General features: G+C 55.8%; 2 protein-coding genes across 4 annotated transcripts in view; both read right to left on the minus strand.

The window, feature by feature from the left end:
* The window catches only part of CAMK2A (calcium/calmodulin dependent protein kinase II alpha), a 65,926-nt gene extending 64,523 nt beyond the window's left edge, over window positions 1-1,403 (minus strand). For 2 of the 3 annotated variants that reach the window (XM_036847236.1, XM_036847235.1), the window contains exon 1: window positions 1,145-1,401. In XM_036847236.1, coding sequence (XP_036703131.1) covers window positions 1,145-1,206 — 62 coding nt within the window. In that variant the 5' untranslated portion in view covers window positions 1,207-1,401. Of the gene's footprint in view, window positions 1-1,144 lie in introns of all 3 variants that reach the window. The other variant, XM_036847237.1, reaches the window with a different exon arrangement.
* Window positions 1,404-7,735: 6,332 nt separating this feature from the next.
* On the minus strand, window positions 7,736-15,096 carry ARSI (arylsulfatase family member I). Its single transcript, XM_036849372.1, has 2 exons — window positions 14,274-15,096; window positions 7,736-9,993 (listed from the first exon to the last, which is right to left on the minus strand). Exons 1-2 carry the CDS (start codon window positions 14,588-14,590, stop codon window positions 8,589-8,591), a joined length of 1,722 nt encoding a protein of 573 aa, XP_036705267.1. The 5' UTR covers window positions 14,591-15,096; the 3' UTR covers window positions 7,736-8,588.
* Window positions 15,097-16,685: the final 1,589 nt, after the last annotated feature.

The following is a 16,685-nucleotide window of genomic DNA, read 5'->3' on the forward strand; positions in this document are numbered from 1 at the left end:
ATGAAGCACACACCAGCACCTCCCTTCCGGTGCACACACACGTGAACATTTGCACACCTTTTCAGTGCATGCAAGTGTACCCCAGAGTCAGTTCTCACGCAGCAACACACATCAAAGCACACCCCTGTGTGAGCACATCCAGACCTCACAGCAGCACATACCTGCTCACAGGGCCCCTCTCCCCTGCACTCCTGCTGCTACAGCAGGGACCACCCAGGGCATTGGAGCTGCTCTGCCCACGGGGCAAACTCTGCCTCTAAACTGTACCCCTACCATGGATCCATGCCCGGATCCTCCACAGACTTAGCTGGCGGCATCCGGGAATGCTTCCCTGACACTCCACAATCTATGGGGCTACCCCAAAGGGCTCTCCACCCCCCACATCCTCCCACCCTTCTCTCTACACCAGTCATCAGAGGCAGGAAATGAGCTCTGGGGCTGGCAAACTTTGCCAAGGGACCAGAGCTGGTGCACCCTCACATCACTAGCCCCTGAAACAGCAGTGTCCCCCCACTGCTCGCCTGATTGCCCCTCCCCTCCTCCCAACACCCAGGAAGCCTCACCAGTGGCTCCATTATTAACCCCTGCTGTACTGTTGCCCTCACCCCTGGCAGGATCTGGCAAGGGGAGGGGGGAGGGGATGTTCTTACAGGGAGAAGTTGGCCACTCTGCACAGCTGCTATAGGTGCCTAAAGGCAGGAGGAACTACCCGGGAGGTGGTGAGCTCTCTGTCACCAGAAGTAACCAAGTTGAGGGAGATGGCCACCTCAAGAGAAACTCAACAGGGGATTCCAGTCTTAGACTCAGCTGACTGGGAAGATCCCTTCCTTTTTAATCCGGTTTCTAAGAATCTGTGTGTGCCCAGGTCATGTGCATTTGTGTGTGTATGTGTGTGTGTGTGTACACGCACAGACACTGCCATGCACTGTCAACCCTTCACCTCTACGCACACACTCGCCGGGCTGGCCTTGGCTCATCTTGGCAAACATGCCCGCACCTGGCTCTAGGCACTCTGCACATACAAGTGCCCCCAAACACATGCAGCCTTCCTCCCTGCGTGTGCACTTGAAGCACTGCAGGTGCACACCCCCACCCGTGACACTGACCCCCTGAGCCCTCCAGGACTCTCTGAGGTGCAACTCACTTGCCCAGTTCCTCGAAGAGCTGGTACTCTTCCGTGAAGCGGGTGCAGGTGATGGTGGCCATCCTGGCGCTGGGTGGGCAGGCGAGGCTTGGGGCTGGAGGACCAGGACTGGGGTGCTGCTGCTCTGCTTCCAGAACTAGGGGCCACTCGCCTGCCCGTGCTGCCAAGTGCAAACTGAGAACCGGCTTGACTGACGAGCCCGGGGCTTCTGAGCAGAGCACTGTGTCTGCTCACAGCCTCGCGAGTCTTCGTCAGCATTCAGGTCCCCATGGCAACCACCTCCGAAACGCCCTGTTCCCGTTGCCCCGGTAACTGCCTCCCCAACACCTGCCTGCCTTCCACTTCAAAACCTGCTACTGGACGCCCTGGCCCTACTGCACACAGTACTGCAGGCCTGTGTGGACCCGGGGGTGGGTGGACACAGCACCCCCGAGGTGATGGACCAACGGAGGGGTTGGAAGAGGGGAAGGAGAACAAACTTAGTCCACAAGTAATCTTCAGTCTTCCCACCTCCCCCATTTCCAACTGTGGGGCCCTTGTAACAGACAAGATGGGATTAAGTGGGGCAAAAAGGCAGTTGCCATGGTAACGGCCGGTGGGTGCCACATTCTGGGATGGTCCCCCGGAAAGACAGGATGCAGTTACCCTGGCAACTTCATCTCCTCTGGAGAGACAGGTATTGCCCCGTTGCCCTGGCAACAGCCAGGTTCTAAGGTTTACAGGGAAACGATGGCTAATTCATTGGGATCTCTCTCTCTCTCAGTGGATCACCGTAGTCTCTGTAACTATCTCTCTGCTCCCCTCTAATTTATTTTTTTTTTTTTGCCTCTTCCTCTGTCTTTCTTATTTTGCTCTCTCTCGCTGTTCTTTGCTACCTTGTCCATCACACTGGGACTCTAGCTAGGGGGAAGTGCAGAGGAGCTATCAGGATTCTGGAGGGAACATTCCTGGCTGCCTGCTCACCCCAACCTCTCTCAGCTATGACAATTGGTCCCCTCCTGAGGTCTCTTCCATAACCACTCCCTTACCCCAGGCCGCCAGAGGGGCCATGGAGATCTGGTCTCCTGGGGCTCATGTCCCAGTTTCTGCTTGTGCTTCAAGTCAAGGTGAAAGAGGTGGAGGCGGCAGTGGGGAGGGGAGCATGGCCTGGCTTGGAGGGGAGCGGCCGTGGACCTGCCCTAAAATCCTCATTTCCAAATTTTGTGGGCACTTTCCTGGCCAACTTCAACTCTTCAGGGCAATAACCATATCTATGGCCCCAAGATCTCACCCCAAGGCCCGGTGGGTTAAGAAGGAAAAGGACTGGCATTTAAAGATCTGAATTCAATTCCAGTCCTAACATGTATTAACTGTGTGACGCTGAGAAAGTCACAGCCCCTCTCTGAGCCTCTAGCTCCTTTTCTACAAAACAGAACAAAGTTGCCACTGCAGAGGAAGGCTGTGAAGATAGAGCAGGCTGAGGGCTACAGAGGCCTTTGGGGAGTATGTAACTATGAGGCCTCTTTTTAGTTTCTAGAAGAGGAAAAGGAAGGTCTAAAGTGAGACCATGACCACCCCCATCGCTCTAGGTTGAACTCAGAATCTCAGACCCTCACACCCACCTCCTCCATTCAAGCTCACTTCACGGCCCACCAGGCTGAGGTCTCATGCCAGCACTTGCCCACAATGAGCACAGGATAAAAGGATCCAGGATCCAAACCCTCTGGGTTTCTAACCCACCCATTCTGAACCTCCAAATTGCCTTACTGGTCACCTCACTTGCTGGACACATTGTCTGCTTGTTGGTCATCCCCAACCCCAGCAGATCCCTGACTCACTACCCTAGGTCCAGGAGCCCCTGGAGAAATCTGGGTAACCCCCCTCAAAATTCTGCCCCTCTTCCTGAGAACTGGGAGTGGGAGAGAATGATGGAGTTGACTCTGATGCAGCCACTTCTTCCCAGGAGAGAAACAGGAGGGAGGCAGAGGGGAAGGAGGGGAGGAGAGCCAGGGAGGAGGGAGTAATGGCTTAGCCACTAATTGCACCATTACCACCTTCAGAAAAAGGAAAAACCACTCAGTTTTGTTTCTGCGCACAATATGCTTCCTGCTTCTGCCGCCAACGTTGCAATTCAGAGGCAGAGAAGAAAGGCCTTTGCTCGGGGGTTGCACGGCCGGTGGGCAGCGGGCAGGGCACAGAATACCGCTAGAGGCTAGAGGCAAATGCGTGCAACTGGAGGAAGGGCTGCACCGCCACCTCCGTGTCCCAGACCCTCTAGCCTGTCCCCAGGAGGGGATGGCTACCACACATGAAAGCACTGGAACAGTCCTCAGTCACCACTGAGGGCACTTGCATCATTGCCCAGAGGAGAGGAGAGGCAGCGTTCTGCAGTGGTTAGAGTGACTCCATGACCTATAGGCTGTGTGATTTGGGATGGGTATCCTAGCTTCCCTGTGTCTCGATTTCTTAATCTGCAAAATAGAGTAAAACATTCCCTAGCTCCAGGGCTGTTCTCAGGATTAAATGTGATGAGCACAGTGTCTGACACACTGTAAATGCTCAATAGACGGGAAATTATTCTTATTAAGGGACTCAAAAGTCCCTCCGTCTTCACACTGCTCTCTCTGAATCATGCAAGTACACGTCGCTATCTTCAAGTCCCAGCACTTTGGGTACCATTCTCTGAGTCCCCACTGGAGTTAAGCTCATGGTTTGAACATCACCTTGCCCTGGCCTGGTTTGCAGAATTCCCATAGAACAAAGGACTGGGGCTAGAAGGCAGGGGTCACAAGGCCTCCAGCTTGTCAGGTGTCAACCTAATGGTGCTTTAGAAATTAACAAATAAGACAAAAGGCAACTGTGCCCTGAGGCTGTATTAATGGGAATCTAACGTTCTGAATAAAGGAGGTGATAGTCCTGCTTGGCTTGGAGCTGGCCTGATCCTCTCCCCTCTCCTCACCCCTCCTTTCCTTCCCTTGAGCTCTTCCTTCTCAGGTGTCCCTATCCTTCCTATTCCTTTTCATCCTCTTTCTTGTTTCTATCTCCCTTCCTCTCTTTCTCTCAGTCTCAGTCATCCTTCTCTCCCTCCCGGTGCTGGCCTGGATCCTGTGCACACGGTCCTGGAGGGATGGACAGGACCCAGGCTGTAGGATCCTGATGGTGCCGAGATGCCTGGAGAGGACGGAGAGGGAGGAAGAGAAGGGAGAAGAGGAAAAGGTCTCCTTGGCAACTCTCTTATACACACACACACACACACACACACACACACACACACACACACCCCTCCGAACCTTCGAGAGCCTAGCACAGGGGTGTGGGCACTGCCTCAGACAGGCACCCCCAACCTGACTGTACTGTTGCCCTGCCAAGGAGGCACGACTGCTAATTCACTGTCTCCCCTGAGCCCGAGAAGCTGGCAGCTGTGCCCGGTGGCAGCGGGCAGCAAGGAGCCAGCCCTGCCTCGGTGGCGCTGAGAGCACGAGCCGCTGATTGCAGCAGGGGGACTGTTCCTGCCAGACTCCCCACTTCCCAGGGAAGTGGCAGCAGGAGAGCCAGCACGTGTGCCCCCAGCTGCAACTTGCGTGCGGTACTCAAGAGCAGGCCTGCCTGCCACAGGCTGGTGGCCAGGGGTGGGAGCCCTGGAGGGCACTGAGCTTGGCTCTGACACGCTAGGACAGGGAACCGGAACACAGGCTGTACCCCAAGGAGCTGGAGAGGGACAAACGGGGACCAGGGCCAAGTTCCTGGGCCACAGCAGGGGGTGACACCCGACTCAAATCCCACCCTGCACAGCCTCCACGTGTGCTCACACACACACGCCCGAGTGCCTCAGGGTCCCGCAGGGCCTGGGTAGGCACCACAGAAAACGTGCCATCTGCACGGTCCCCAAGAGGCCTGTCCCATTAAGGGCAGTGAGCATGGGGGCAGAATCGGTGGAAAGTGGGCCAAGAGAGAAATGATTCTGCAGAGGGTCTAGGTGGAGAGCGACTTGGTTCATTACTTGCAGTAAGTCATGCCAGCTTTGCACTCAGAAGGGAGAGGAGCCAGGGGTCAGGGAGCAGCTCAGTCCCCTGAGGTGTCCCACATATGTGGCACTCCTTGCAGGGGAGAGGGACACAGGGAGCCAAGGGACAGAGAACCACAGCTACTGGGTCCATGTCTGCACAGCACAACCTGCAGCTCAAGGACCCAAGTTCAAGTCCTGCCATTGGCTGTCAGTGTTGATGGCAGGTCTTTTTCCCAGCAGGGCCTCCATTCCTTCCTGAGAAATGTAAAGACAAGATGTTCCTTCACTGACTCCAAGGACGTGAAAAACAGTTCTTTCCACTTTAGAGCCAAGCCCTGTGCTAAGCACTTTACATATTGCACTATTTATACCTCACAACAAATGTCCGTGAGAGAGGTACAATCATCACCCGTTTTGCAGAGATGTGGCGGGACTTAACCAATATAAGGTTTGTTTGACTTCAGCACCCTGCCTTGTGTTCCTTGGACTCCACTAGTTCCAGAAGGGCCCTGAGGCGGCCCAGGCCGCTTACATACAGGGGACTGAGGCCCAGAGAGAGGAAGCTGCCCTCCTGCAGTCGTACAAGTCCAGGGCAGTCAGGACGACAAGCCAGAATGCCTGACTCCCCCAGCAGTGCTCCTTCCCTTCCCCTCCCTGCCCCGCTCTTTCCTGCACTCAGGGCTACCTGCCTAGGTCCCAAGGTACCCAAAGGCACCAATCAGGAAGAGGAAATAGTGCCAAGGCCCAGGGTGGGGCCCAGAGCCCTGCTCCTCCAGCCAGGTTAGGGCTCTCTCCTGGCTCCTAGGGGGACTGGTTATCCCTGCCCAGGGCTCCACAGACAGGGCCCAACTCCGACGGGGCCGCCCCGGCTCTAACCCATCTGTGGCAGATCTGCTGTCATCTGGTCCAGCCAAGGGGGAAAGAGGGGGCCTGTCTGGCATCTCCAGGCTCCACCCCCCTAAGGGGCCAGAGCTGCCTCTGGCCTGCCCTTCCTTCCGTCCCTCCTCACCATAGGTGGTGCAAGCATCTGCCTGGAGATGCCATTCAAGGGCCTGACACAGAGTTCAGACCCAGGTGCCCTGGCTGGGGGGAAGGCAGGAGCCAGAGGGGGCGGGAAGAAGGGGGTCGGAGGCCATGCTGATTGCTGGGCAGAGCAGAATCCACAGCAAGCAGGCTGAGCCTCTCATCACAATGCCCTGAGCCCTGAGTTGCTCCTCATCCTGAGCAACAAATCCCAGGCCCCGGCCAGCTGCCGGTGCCCCAGTTAGGCAGGCTTGGGGACTGCTGGGCTGTGGATGGGGTTACAGGCTGAAGCTTGAGTGGGGCTCCTGGGCTGTTAGCTGGGCTCTGGGTTAGGCAGGACTCTGAGGCAGATGAGCTCTAAGCTGGGTTTAAGATAAGATCAAGCCTCCTTCTCAGGGCACGGGGAGCAGGCACCAGCCCCTAGCCCCCAGCCCCCAGCCCCAGCTGGACTCTCCATGTTTGGGGCCAGATTGGCCACAGGGGGTAGGCCTTGGTGCCTAGGGAAGAGCAGAAATTGGCCTTTTATGATCCTGCACTTGTGGCCCCAAAAGGCAGAGACCCAGGAAGAGAAGCAGGGCTGGAGCTGGAGGCTGGGCCACCTTGGGTCAGGCCAACTCAGCAGACACGGGAGAGGCCTCCACTCAACTGGTGTAAGCCTGGAGCGGCAGGGGAGCCCTGAATCCATGCCACTCTGGAATGGGCCAGCCCACGCAGCTGGGACAAGGACCCGGCAGAGCCGGAATATCTTGGGTCGTGGGCAGACCATGGATAACCCATCCCTGGGGTATGCCAGACCTGGGACTTCAGAGCTTCCCTCCAGAGCAGGCAGAAGAACTGGGGGTAGCCGGAACCCAGAGGCCCCAGCTGGTCCTGCCCCTGCTCCATCATGACCCAGGCATCAACATCCTGGAGACAGAGAAGGGTTCCAGTTGGGGGAGGCCATAAGAGGTAAAGAGAGCAGGGCTGGGAGGAAGGGCCTCAGGACATGGACGGTCACCTCCACCACGCAGCCCCAGGCCTGCCCCTCCCTCCTGGGCTCAGCAACCTCTGCAGTAGGGATGCAGCTCTGTAACCAATTCTTGAAGGCCCCTCACTGCACCGCACCCACCCCACCCGTCCCGCTCATCCACATGCTGACGAGTCCTAACAGGCCTCCTTTGCCAGAGACAAAAATAACTATTTTCAAAATTCACAGCAGGGCTTTCGCCTACACACACTGCACCGACTGGAAGCTGAAGGGAGATATGCAGAACGCAGTGTGCGGATAGAGGCCCGCTACACAGCCAGTGAGCCCCGAGACCCCCATGCTTCTTCTCCCCACCGCCCAGCTCGTGTCCCCCAACACTCACACACCTAGGGGCGCCCAGAACACCTAGGGGGAGGGCTCTCAGTTTGTCCACTGTACACAGGGACAGTGAGGCCCGGAGCGGGCCTGAGATTTGCCGAGGCCCCACAGTGGCTCTGTGACCAGGTCCCACACGTTCTGCCTCCTGGCCAGGGCGCCCACCTCCTCTCCCATTCCCTGGACCAACAGTGAGCTCACGCCTGGCCCAGGACGCACGTGCACACACCCACATGAGCACTGCAGCCCTCGCTTCTGTGTTACTGCGTTTTAATCAAGTTCACGGGTTCCTCCACAACCCTTACCTCGGCCAGTCCTCTACAGGCCTGTGAGGTAGGCAGAGCCAGGGCTAGCACTCCCATTGCAGGTGGGGAAATCGAGGCCCAGGGGAAAAGGACTGGGCCAAAGGTCAGAGTAGAACCCAGATGTCCTGATTGTTGGTGCCCGGCTCTTTTCACAGCTTGATCCTGCAGGAGCTAACAGCCATGCCCAGTCCTCCCCTCCCCTCCCAGGAAGAGGAGCTCACCACCACTGCTCCCGCCACTAGTCTGTTCCCAGGACTAGCCCAGGCCACATGAAGATCCAGGAAGGTCACCCCCGGGTCCCTGCACCTCCACCCTCAGCACTCAGGGGATCCCTTCAGAGAGCAGCCACATCACCACGCCTCGGCTGGGGTCCAGGCCTGGAGCTGCCTCCAGGTGGTCCCTCACCCAAGAAGTACCACAGAGGTCCAGGGTTCAAGAGCAAGGCCTTAAGTGAGCCAGGAGGTGACGAAGTTGATGGGAACTCCACCACAGCCCCAGGCACCAGGTCCACACCACAGAGCGACAAAGCTATTAGAGCTCATTCTCCAGATGAGGAAACTGAGGCCCAGAGAGCTCATGCAGGTCACTCGAGGTCACAGAGCAAGTCAATGGAGAGGTGGGACTGGGACCCAGGGATCCCAGTCTAGTTTATTCTCTCCCGACTCCTAAACCAAGCTCCCCAGCCTTCAACTGAGGAGCCCTACACCCTCCATTTCCCTGCAGATGAGGACTTGACCTGGGGCCCCTCGCTGGTGAGGACCAGGGCCAGGCTTGCGTGGGGAAGGATCATCAGATCCGGTGGGACATTAGTCTGGTGTTGAGTTTACGGAAAAAGGATCGCAGCTTGCAAATCTTGCATTTTTTCTTACGGTGCCCTCGGGAAAGGCTTCGAGCCCTGCCTTCCTCCTCTTCTTCATCTTCTTCCTCATCACTGGCCCAGGGCCCCCAAGCACCCCCATTAAAGTCAGGATGGGCTCGGGGATTCTCAGCCGGGTAGCGCACGGGGATGGCTGTGCGATTATAGTCCACCAAGCGGGCCAGCAGGGCTCGGACCACATCTGGCCGCTGGCCAGCGAGGTCCTCCCGTTCGTAGGGGTCAGCACTGATGTTGAAGAGCCACACAGCCTGGCGGGCGCTGGCCATCCGCTCCAGGTTCCACCAGCTGCCGGGGAAGGCAGCCAGTGTCTGGGGTGGGATCCAGTCGCCATAGCCTGGGTCTCCCGTCAGCAGCTTCCACTCGCCCACGCGGATGGCGGCCTGCACAGCAGTGTTCCAGATGCCGAAGCCACCCTCCAGGGAGCCATGCCGCGCGTGGTTGTAGAGCGGGTCAATGTTGTGCAGGATCTCCGTGCGTGGCGAGGCCCGGCCCTCGCTGATGGCTGGCCACACGTCATAGCCGTCCAGCCCATCGGCCGCCGAGGTGGTGCCACCCGCCAGACCCACCAGGGTTGGGTACCAGTCAGTGATGTGCACCAGTGCCCGGCTTGTCCATCGCTTTCGCTTGAGCAGGGGGCTGTGGACGAAGCCCAGGCCCCGCACGCCCCCTTCCCAGTAAGTGCCCTTGCGTCCTCGCAGTGGCCAGTTGCTGCCCCCCGAGAAGGTCTGGCCACCATTGTCACTGGAGAAGATGATGACACTGTTGTCATAGAAACCATAGCGCTTGAGGGCCCAGGTGATATTGCGCACGGCCTCATCCATGCAGGTCACCATGGCCGCATACTTCCGCCGGGCCACGTTGCCCATGGTGCGGTAGCGGTACAGGTACTGGCGAGGGGACTGCAGGGGTGTGTGGACCGCCTGGAAGGCCACATAGAGGAAGAGGGGCCGCCGGGGGCTGTGGCTGGCTAGGATGTGGCTGACGCGCTGGGCATAGAGCAGAGTGGAATACTGGCCGCTGAGCCCCCAGGCCACACTCTCGCCCTCGTGCAGGTCAAAGCCGCACACCCCCGGGCCGTCGCAGTTGTCATAGGTGTAGTAGTCCACGTTGCCTGTGAGCGAGCCCAGGAAGGTGTCAAAGCCCCGGCGGGTGGGCAGGCACTCCTTCCGGTAGAAGCCCAGGTGCCACTTGCCCACCATGTGGGTAGAGTAACCCAGCTCCTGCAGCTTCTGGGGCAGTGTTACCTGGTCCAGGGGCAGGCAGTTGGGCTGCCGAGGACGGATGATGGAATGCTGCAGTCCTGTGTGGATCTGGTATCTGGTGGGAAGAGGGGAGGACACAGAAGGCACCAGTGAGCCAGGAACCACTGCTCTGGCCACCCAACCCCCAACGCTCACCCTGAGGTAGGCTCTGATCCAAGCGCTACCAGTAAGCAAAGTAACAGTAACCAGTAGGTGTTATCAAATGTGCCAAGCACTTCAAATGCATTATCTCATTGAATCCTCGAAATCAACTGAAGCAGGTATCATTGTCATCTTACAGATGAGGAGGAGAAAGCTCAGAATGGTTAAGCCACCCATGCAGTATCACACAGCTAGGAAGTTGGGGAGTTAAGAGTTGAACCCAGGCTAATCACGACAACGACAATAATAAAAGCTGACACCAAGCACTTGCTGTATGCTCAGCATTGTGCTAAGCCCTTTATAGGAATTATCTCACTAAATCCTCACCGTAACCTAGGGGGTGCCTATCGTTATTATTATTCCCATCTCCCATATAAGAAAACTGAGGCTCAGTAAATTAAGTCATTTGTCCAGTGATTCACACAATTAGTAATTGGAGTTGGGATCTGTATCCCCAGCAGTCTGACTCCAGGTTTCAGAGTCCCTACACTCTAAGCCACTAACTTGCCATGGGGCCTGGAGCAAGTCTTCCACTCCCAAGAAAACTCCTATTCACTCTTAAACGCCCAGCCCAAATGCTACCCTCACTGTAAAGTTTCTCAGTTTCTCACTCAAAGAATGAGTCACTTTTGCTTCTGGGTTCCCACAGCATTTAGTACAAATCTTCATTGGTCCAACTTGGCCATAGGATTCTACTCAGTCATCTGTACATGCTCTTGGGCCCGATGATATTTAATGAGACTGTCCCTTACTCTTCCTTGTATTCCTAGCATTCAGGTGATGTTTCAAGGACACTCAATTACAAAATGAATGAATGAAGAATGGCCCTCAAAGGATTTTAGAGCCAGAAGGGACCCAAGTCATTTTCTAGTTTATTCACCTCAACTTAAAAAGAAACTAAGGTCCAGAGGAGGGGAAAGACCTTGCCCAAGGTCACTCAGTGGTCAGGAGCAGAGCCAGGACCTGAACATAAATCCAATCAGAGTCCAAGCACAGACCCTCTTCTGGCAAACTAGGCTGCCACTTCTCTTCCCTCACGGCGGCCTCAGTTTGTCACGTGTAGGAGTGAGTTGGTTGGAATGGGACACCTCTAAAAACCTTCCAGTTCCCACATTTTATGAGACAAGTTCTCATGTGCCTGCCCACAAGTTTATGTGGCCCCTAGATCCAGGTCACTCACACAGGCTAACACCCTGAGGCAGGAGCAAATGGTTAACAGAACTCTGCATTCCTCGTTTATTCATTCATATCCCATTCCTTCTGTGGTCAAGGCACCCATGTGATCTGCTTAGGGTGTCTTGCCTTTACTCAAGTCTTACAAGTCCCAAACTAAATAAGAAGCCTGGAACTTCACACGTGTATTAGAACCCCACACGTTTTTCTCACTCCCGGGCATCAAAGTCAAGCCCAGACCTAAATTCCTGACAACTTTAAGCCAGGCACTGGGGTGGGTTTCTCTGTTTTGGTTTCCGTATCTTAAAGCTGTTTTCCTGGGCTTCCCTGGTGGCGCAGTGGTTAAGAATCCGCCTGCCCGTGCAGGGGACATGGGTTCGAGCTCTGGTCCGGGAAGATCCCACATGCCGCGGGGCAACGAAGCCCGTGCGTCACAACTACTGAGCCTGTGCTCTAGAGCCCGCGAGCCACAACTACTGAAGCCCCTGCGCCACAACTACTGAAGCCCCCGCGCCTAGAGCCTGTGCTCCGCAACAAGAGAAGCCACCGCAATGAAAAGCCCGCGCACCGCAACGAAGAGTAGCCCTCGCTCACCGCAACCAGAGAAAGCCCGCGCACAGCAACAAAGACCCAACGCAGCCAAAAAATAAAATAATAAAATAAATTAAAAAAAAAAAAAGAGTTGGAGCCTGTTGGCCCCGCTGCTTCACTGCTGGGGTGAGTTGAGTTGTGTCCCTCTCCAAAAGTGACCGCAAAAAAAAAAAAAGCTGTTTTGGTTGTTAGCTATCATTAGCTACTACTGCCATTTATTTATTTATTTATTTATGGCTGTATTGGGTCTTCGTTGCTGTGCTCGGGCTTTCTCTAGTTGTGGCGAGCGGGGGCTGCTCTTCGTTGCGGTGTGCGGGCTTCTCATTGTGGTGGCTTCTCTTGTTGCGGAACACAGGCTCTAGGCAGGAGGGCCTCAGTAGTTGTGACACACGGGCTCAGTAATTGTGGCTCGCGGGCTCTAGAGTGCAGACGCAGTAGTTGTGGCGCATGGGCTTAGTTGTGGAATCTTCCCGGACCAGGGCTCGAACCCGTGTCCCCTGCATTGGCAGGCGGATTCTTAACCACTGCGCCACCAGGGAAGTCCCACTACTGCCATTTTTAACACTATATGCCGCACACACTATTTCACTTACTTTGCATAAGAAACCTACAGTGAAGACTGCTATTAGCTCCATTCTACAGGTGATGAAACTGAGACTCCCAAAAGTGCAGCAACAGGCCCAAGTTCAGACAGCTGGCAAGCAGTGGAGCTGAGCCTTGAGCCCAGGTCTCTGCGACTCATGCTCAAAATCTCTCAGTGACGTGGCCTCTGCAGACCTCAGTCAAGCTAATGAACGATCAGATTTGATACAGGAAGTACCCTAGGCCCCTGAGTCACAGCGAGCCTCTCTTCATAGGGGCTGGGCACCATGGAACACTGGTTCCTAAAGTGGGTGGGCCAGCTAAGTCACCACAGCCTGTCTGCAAGTGAGTAACGCAGGAAACTGTCTCTCTCCGGCTTTACCAAACACGACTGGATGCACTAACAAATACTAATGAGAGTAATCAGCATCAGTCAGATGGAGCCAGCTGCAGGGGGCGGAGGGCAGACGCTGCCCAGCCACGCTCAGCTAACTTTGCATATTGGGGGAGGGCAGTGCTGGGGGGGCTGGAACGCTGCCCTGCATGCTGTTCATTCCCCTGCTTAAACCAAAAGTCATCTCTCGGAGAGAAATGCAAACATGTGCACAACTCTCAGGAATGCAGATTCCTCCTCCCTCTTCTGGAGGTTGGTCAACACTTGGTCTTTACCATCGGCCCCCATCCCTCAACACTTACACTGGCGTCTCTTCCTCTTTCCTGTTCTCTTTCCCAGTTCCTAGAGCTCAATGCTGAGCAGCAGACGGAAGAAAGAAAAGGCATCCCTTTTGACTCCCAGCTCCAGGGCCCCTCTAAAGCACCTGGCCTCTCAGTCCTCTCTCCTACAGACCCCGAAGTTTGGCACAGGCATCGAGTTTGGCCCTCCCTGATTCTGTGCCTCAGCTTCTCCCATCCAGGAAACAGGGAGACTACGGCTCTGGTTTCTGAGATCACACTAGTGGCTTTTGGGTAGAACTTGGGAGAAAGCACGCCCCATCCAAGGATTAGCTTCAGCCATGCCAAAGGATTTTCTCCTAAGTGGCCAGCGTTTTGCCTTCTACACACACCCGCACCCCCCCACCCCCGCCTCCTGTTTCCCTGCTCTTTTAATCCTGTAATCCTACCACCTTGCCTGTGGACAACTCCTTATGGAGAAAGCAGCATGTCTCCTTGGGGCCCCCAGCCAACTTGGGAGGATTTTGCAGATGAAAAAACAGAGGCTTTGAGAAATAAAGTGACTAGCCTAAGTCTACATAGGTCACTGCATCCTGTGTGTGTCTTTCTCCTCCACCTATCAACTCCTTGGTTTCCTCCCAATGTTGTCATCAAACAATTTGGGGACCCTAATCCCTCCAGTGACATAGAGGCTGCCATTTATTGATAGCCAAGCAGGCTATATGCAACTGGTTTCATCCTCACCACTCCTTTTCAAGATTTAAAACTGTTCACCCCATTTTATGGACAGGAAAACTGAGGCTTGGAGGAGTTAAGTGATTTGCTCAGAGTCTCAGGGTGTGTAAATAGAAGCAGCACTCAAAGCTAAACGTCAGAGGCTGCCATGTCCCTCTAACAAAGAGATGACCAGATGTCTCCTTCACATGGTGTGGAGTTTGAATGTCCTAGAACATCAGGGGGAGAAGACCCCAAAGATGATCCAACCCATTCAGCGTACAGTAGGGAAACTGAGGCCCATAAAGGGCAAAGGACTTACTAATGATCACAGCCAACTGAGGACAGAACTGGCCGTGAGCCCGAGCTTCCCAGTGGGGGTAATGTCGGTACAAGTGAAACCTACAGCTGGGTTTATTTGGGGCTTGGACCACCAGCATCAGTGGCTTGGGCCATGCCTACCTGCCCGTGAGAAGTTGGCTCCGCGAAGGCGTGCAGATGGGCTGGATATAATAATTCTCCAACTTGACACCCTCGGCTGCCAGCCGGTCCAACGTAGGGGTTTCGATATCTGAGCCATGGTAGCCCACGTCGTGGTAGCCCTGGTCGTCGGTGAGGATGAAGATGATGTGGGGAGGCTGGCGTGGAGCGGCCGAGGGCTGCTCGCCGGCCTCCGCGGGCGCGTCAGCCACTAGGCTCGGCTTGGCCCAGTCCCAGGACAGGTAGCCGAAGCTGAGCAGGCTGACCAGAGAGAAGCCGGTGAGGGCGTGCATCGCCATGCCGGCCCGTGCGTCCCCGCGCGCAGGGCTCCCAGGGCCTCACCGCCTCGCGCGCCCAGGGCGCACGGCCCGCACGCCCTCCGGCCAGCCCACCCGGACACCGCGAGAGCGCTCAGCGTCCCCAGGGGAGGCCCAGCGGCCAGTCCGGGACGGGCTGGACTATGAGGCCGGACCTGCGCGGCCGCAGCGGGGCGCTCTGGGGAGGTCAGGCCCGCGCCGAGCTGCCTCCCGCTGCCTGAGCGCCAGCTCTGCGCCGCCCGTACTCCCTCTCCCCCAGTTCAGCCAGGCCAGCCTGAGACTTGGTGTGGCGGCTTCCAGAAAGCGCTCTCCACCATCCTCTGACTCCCCTCTTCCTTCTACCCCTCGATTTCTCCCGTCTCCTAATTTCTCTCGCCTCTGCTTTCTCTTTCTCCTCCTCCCGACCCTCCAGCCCCTGGCCCAGCCTCTCGCCCCGCCCTGAGTCCCGAGAACTGTCGGCTCCATAGGGTGGTGGGCAGGACCCCAGCGGGGAAAGGGGAGGAAGCACGGGCTGGGCGGGTCTGTGGGGGACAACGCGGGAGAGAATGCGAAAAAGTTGTAACATCTGCCGGAGCCGAGCCCCAGGTAGAGGGGCGGGGCGTCCAGCGGCGGCTCCGCCCCCGGGCGGGAAGCCCGGGTCGGCTGGGCCCTCTGGCTCCAGCCTCCGCCCTGGCCCAGACTGGGGAAAGGAGGGAGGGGGCTGCTCGGAATTCGATGGAACAGCTCTGGAATGGCCCGGTCGGACGTTCCTCGATCATGGAGTCTTAGCTTCTCTGAGTGCCAGTCCTGGAAGGGAGGCGCATAATTTTCTATGCCAAGCCGGTCATTCTACAGCTGGTGAAACTGAGGCCCTGAGATGGCTGGGAACTCGTCTAAATCACGAGCAAGTTGGTGGCTTCTTCCCTGTTGGGGCTAACAGCGGCTGGCTGAGTGGCAGGAGAGACAGCAATGGAGAGTAGGGACGACTTTGGCAAGCACCGACTTTGGCAAGCACCAGCAATAGGTTCTGGCCTTGCCGGGAGCTTACCTCTCTCCCCAACCCCTCCCCCTCCTCATTCTTCAATTGACAGCTTGAATCTTAGACTGGCAGCCCTAGAATCCCGAGGACAGAAGCTGTTGTATGCATCTCGTTCTCCACAGGCTTCAGAAGCTCGATCAGTACGTATTGCAGGGATGAATAGATGAATGGGCCTCAGAGGTCGCCCAGGCCAACACCCACCCAAGGAAATCTCCACAGCAGGGAAAGCAAGGTTGGGGAACTCCTGGGCCAGGCAAGTATCACAAATGAGTAAAGCAGAGAGGCCACTGTGTTGGCCGAGGAAGGCAGGGGCTGCATGGAGCAAAAGACCTCAGCCTTGTGTCCAGCTGACTGTTGTCATGCAAGAATGTGGACCAGTGTTTCCAGATCTCCTGATTTTCCGAGAACACCCAAATCCAGATTATTATGAGAAATATTCCAATTGTTAAGAGCTAGTAACTAATTTAAAGTAAATTGAAGCCCTGTACAGGCCAAATCAAACCTATCTGAGGAATATTTTAGGCCATTGGGCGCCTGTTTGCAACTTCCACTCTGCATCATTATTTTCCAGATTTTAACGAGGCTGTATTTTTTAGTGGGAAAACTGAATTAAACAAAACTAGTTAGGCTTTTTTACTCCCGGAACTTCAATCTTTAATATGCTCATCTCCAAAAGTAGGGGTTGCTAAAACTGTATTTCCCAATTTTATGTGACTGAGGACCCTCTTTTTCACAGAGCTTCTCCAAGAGCCAGTGTTTTGGGAACTTTGAAACACAAAGACTGCCCAGGTGGGTCTTCTCTCCCAGCATCTTTCCCCTGCCAATATTCTGCCGTGTTCCCTTCCCTTTTCTTTAAAACCACTGTGTGTGGGGAAAGAAACCAGACCTCCAAAATAGCAGCCCAAGTGAATCTGCATTTTGAAATGAGGGCTGCGTGGGGCTGGCCACTCCTGTTTGCTCAAAGCCCCATATTTAGGATGACCAGATTTATCAGAAGGGAAAACTGAGCCTGTTGTTCTGGCAGAAGAAATGTTGAGGACGGACAGGAAAAATACAGCC

Source organism: Balaenoptera musculus, chromosome 3 (genome assembly GCF_009873245.2).
Source record: "Balaenoptera musculus isolate JJ_BM4_2016_0621 chromosome 3, mBalMus1.pri.v3, whole genome shotgun sequence".
Lineage (NCBI taxonomy): Eukaryota > Metazoa > Chordata > Mammalia > Artiodactyla > Balaenopteridae > Balaenoptera > Balaenoptera musculus.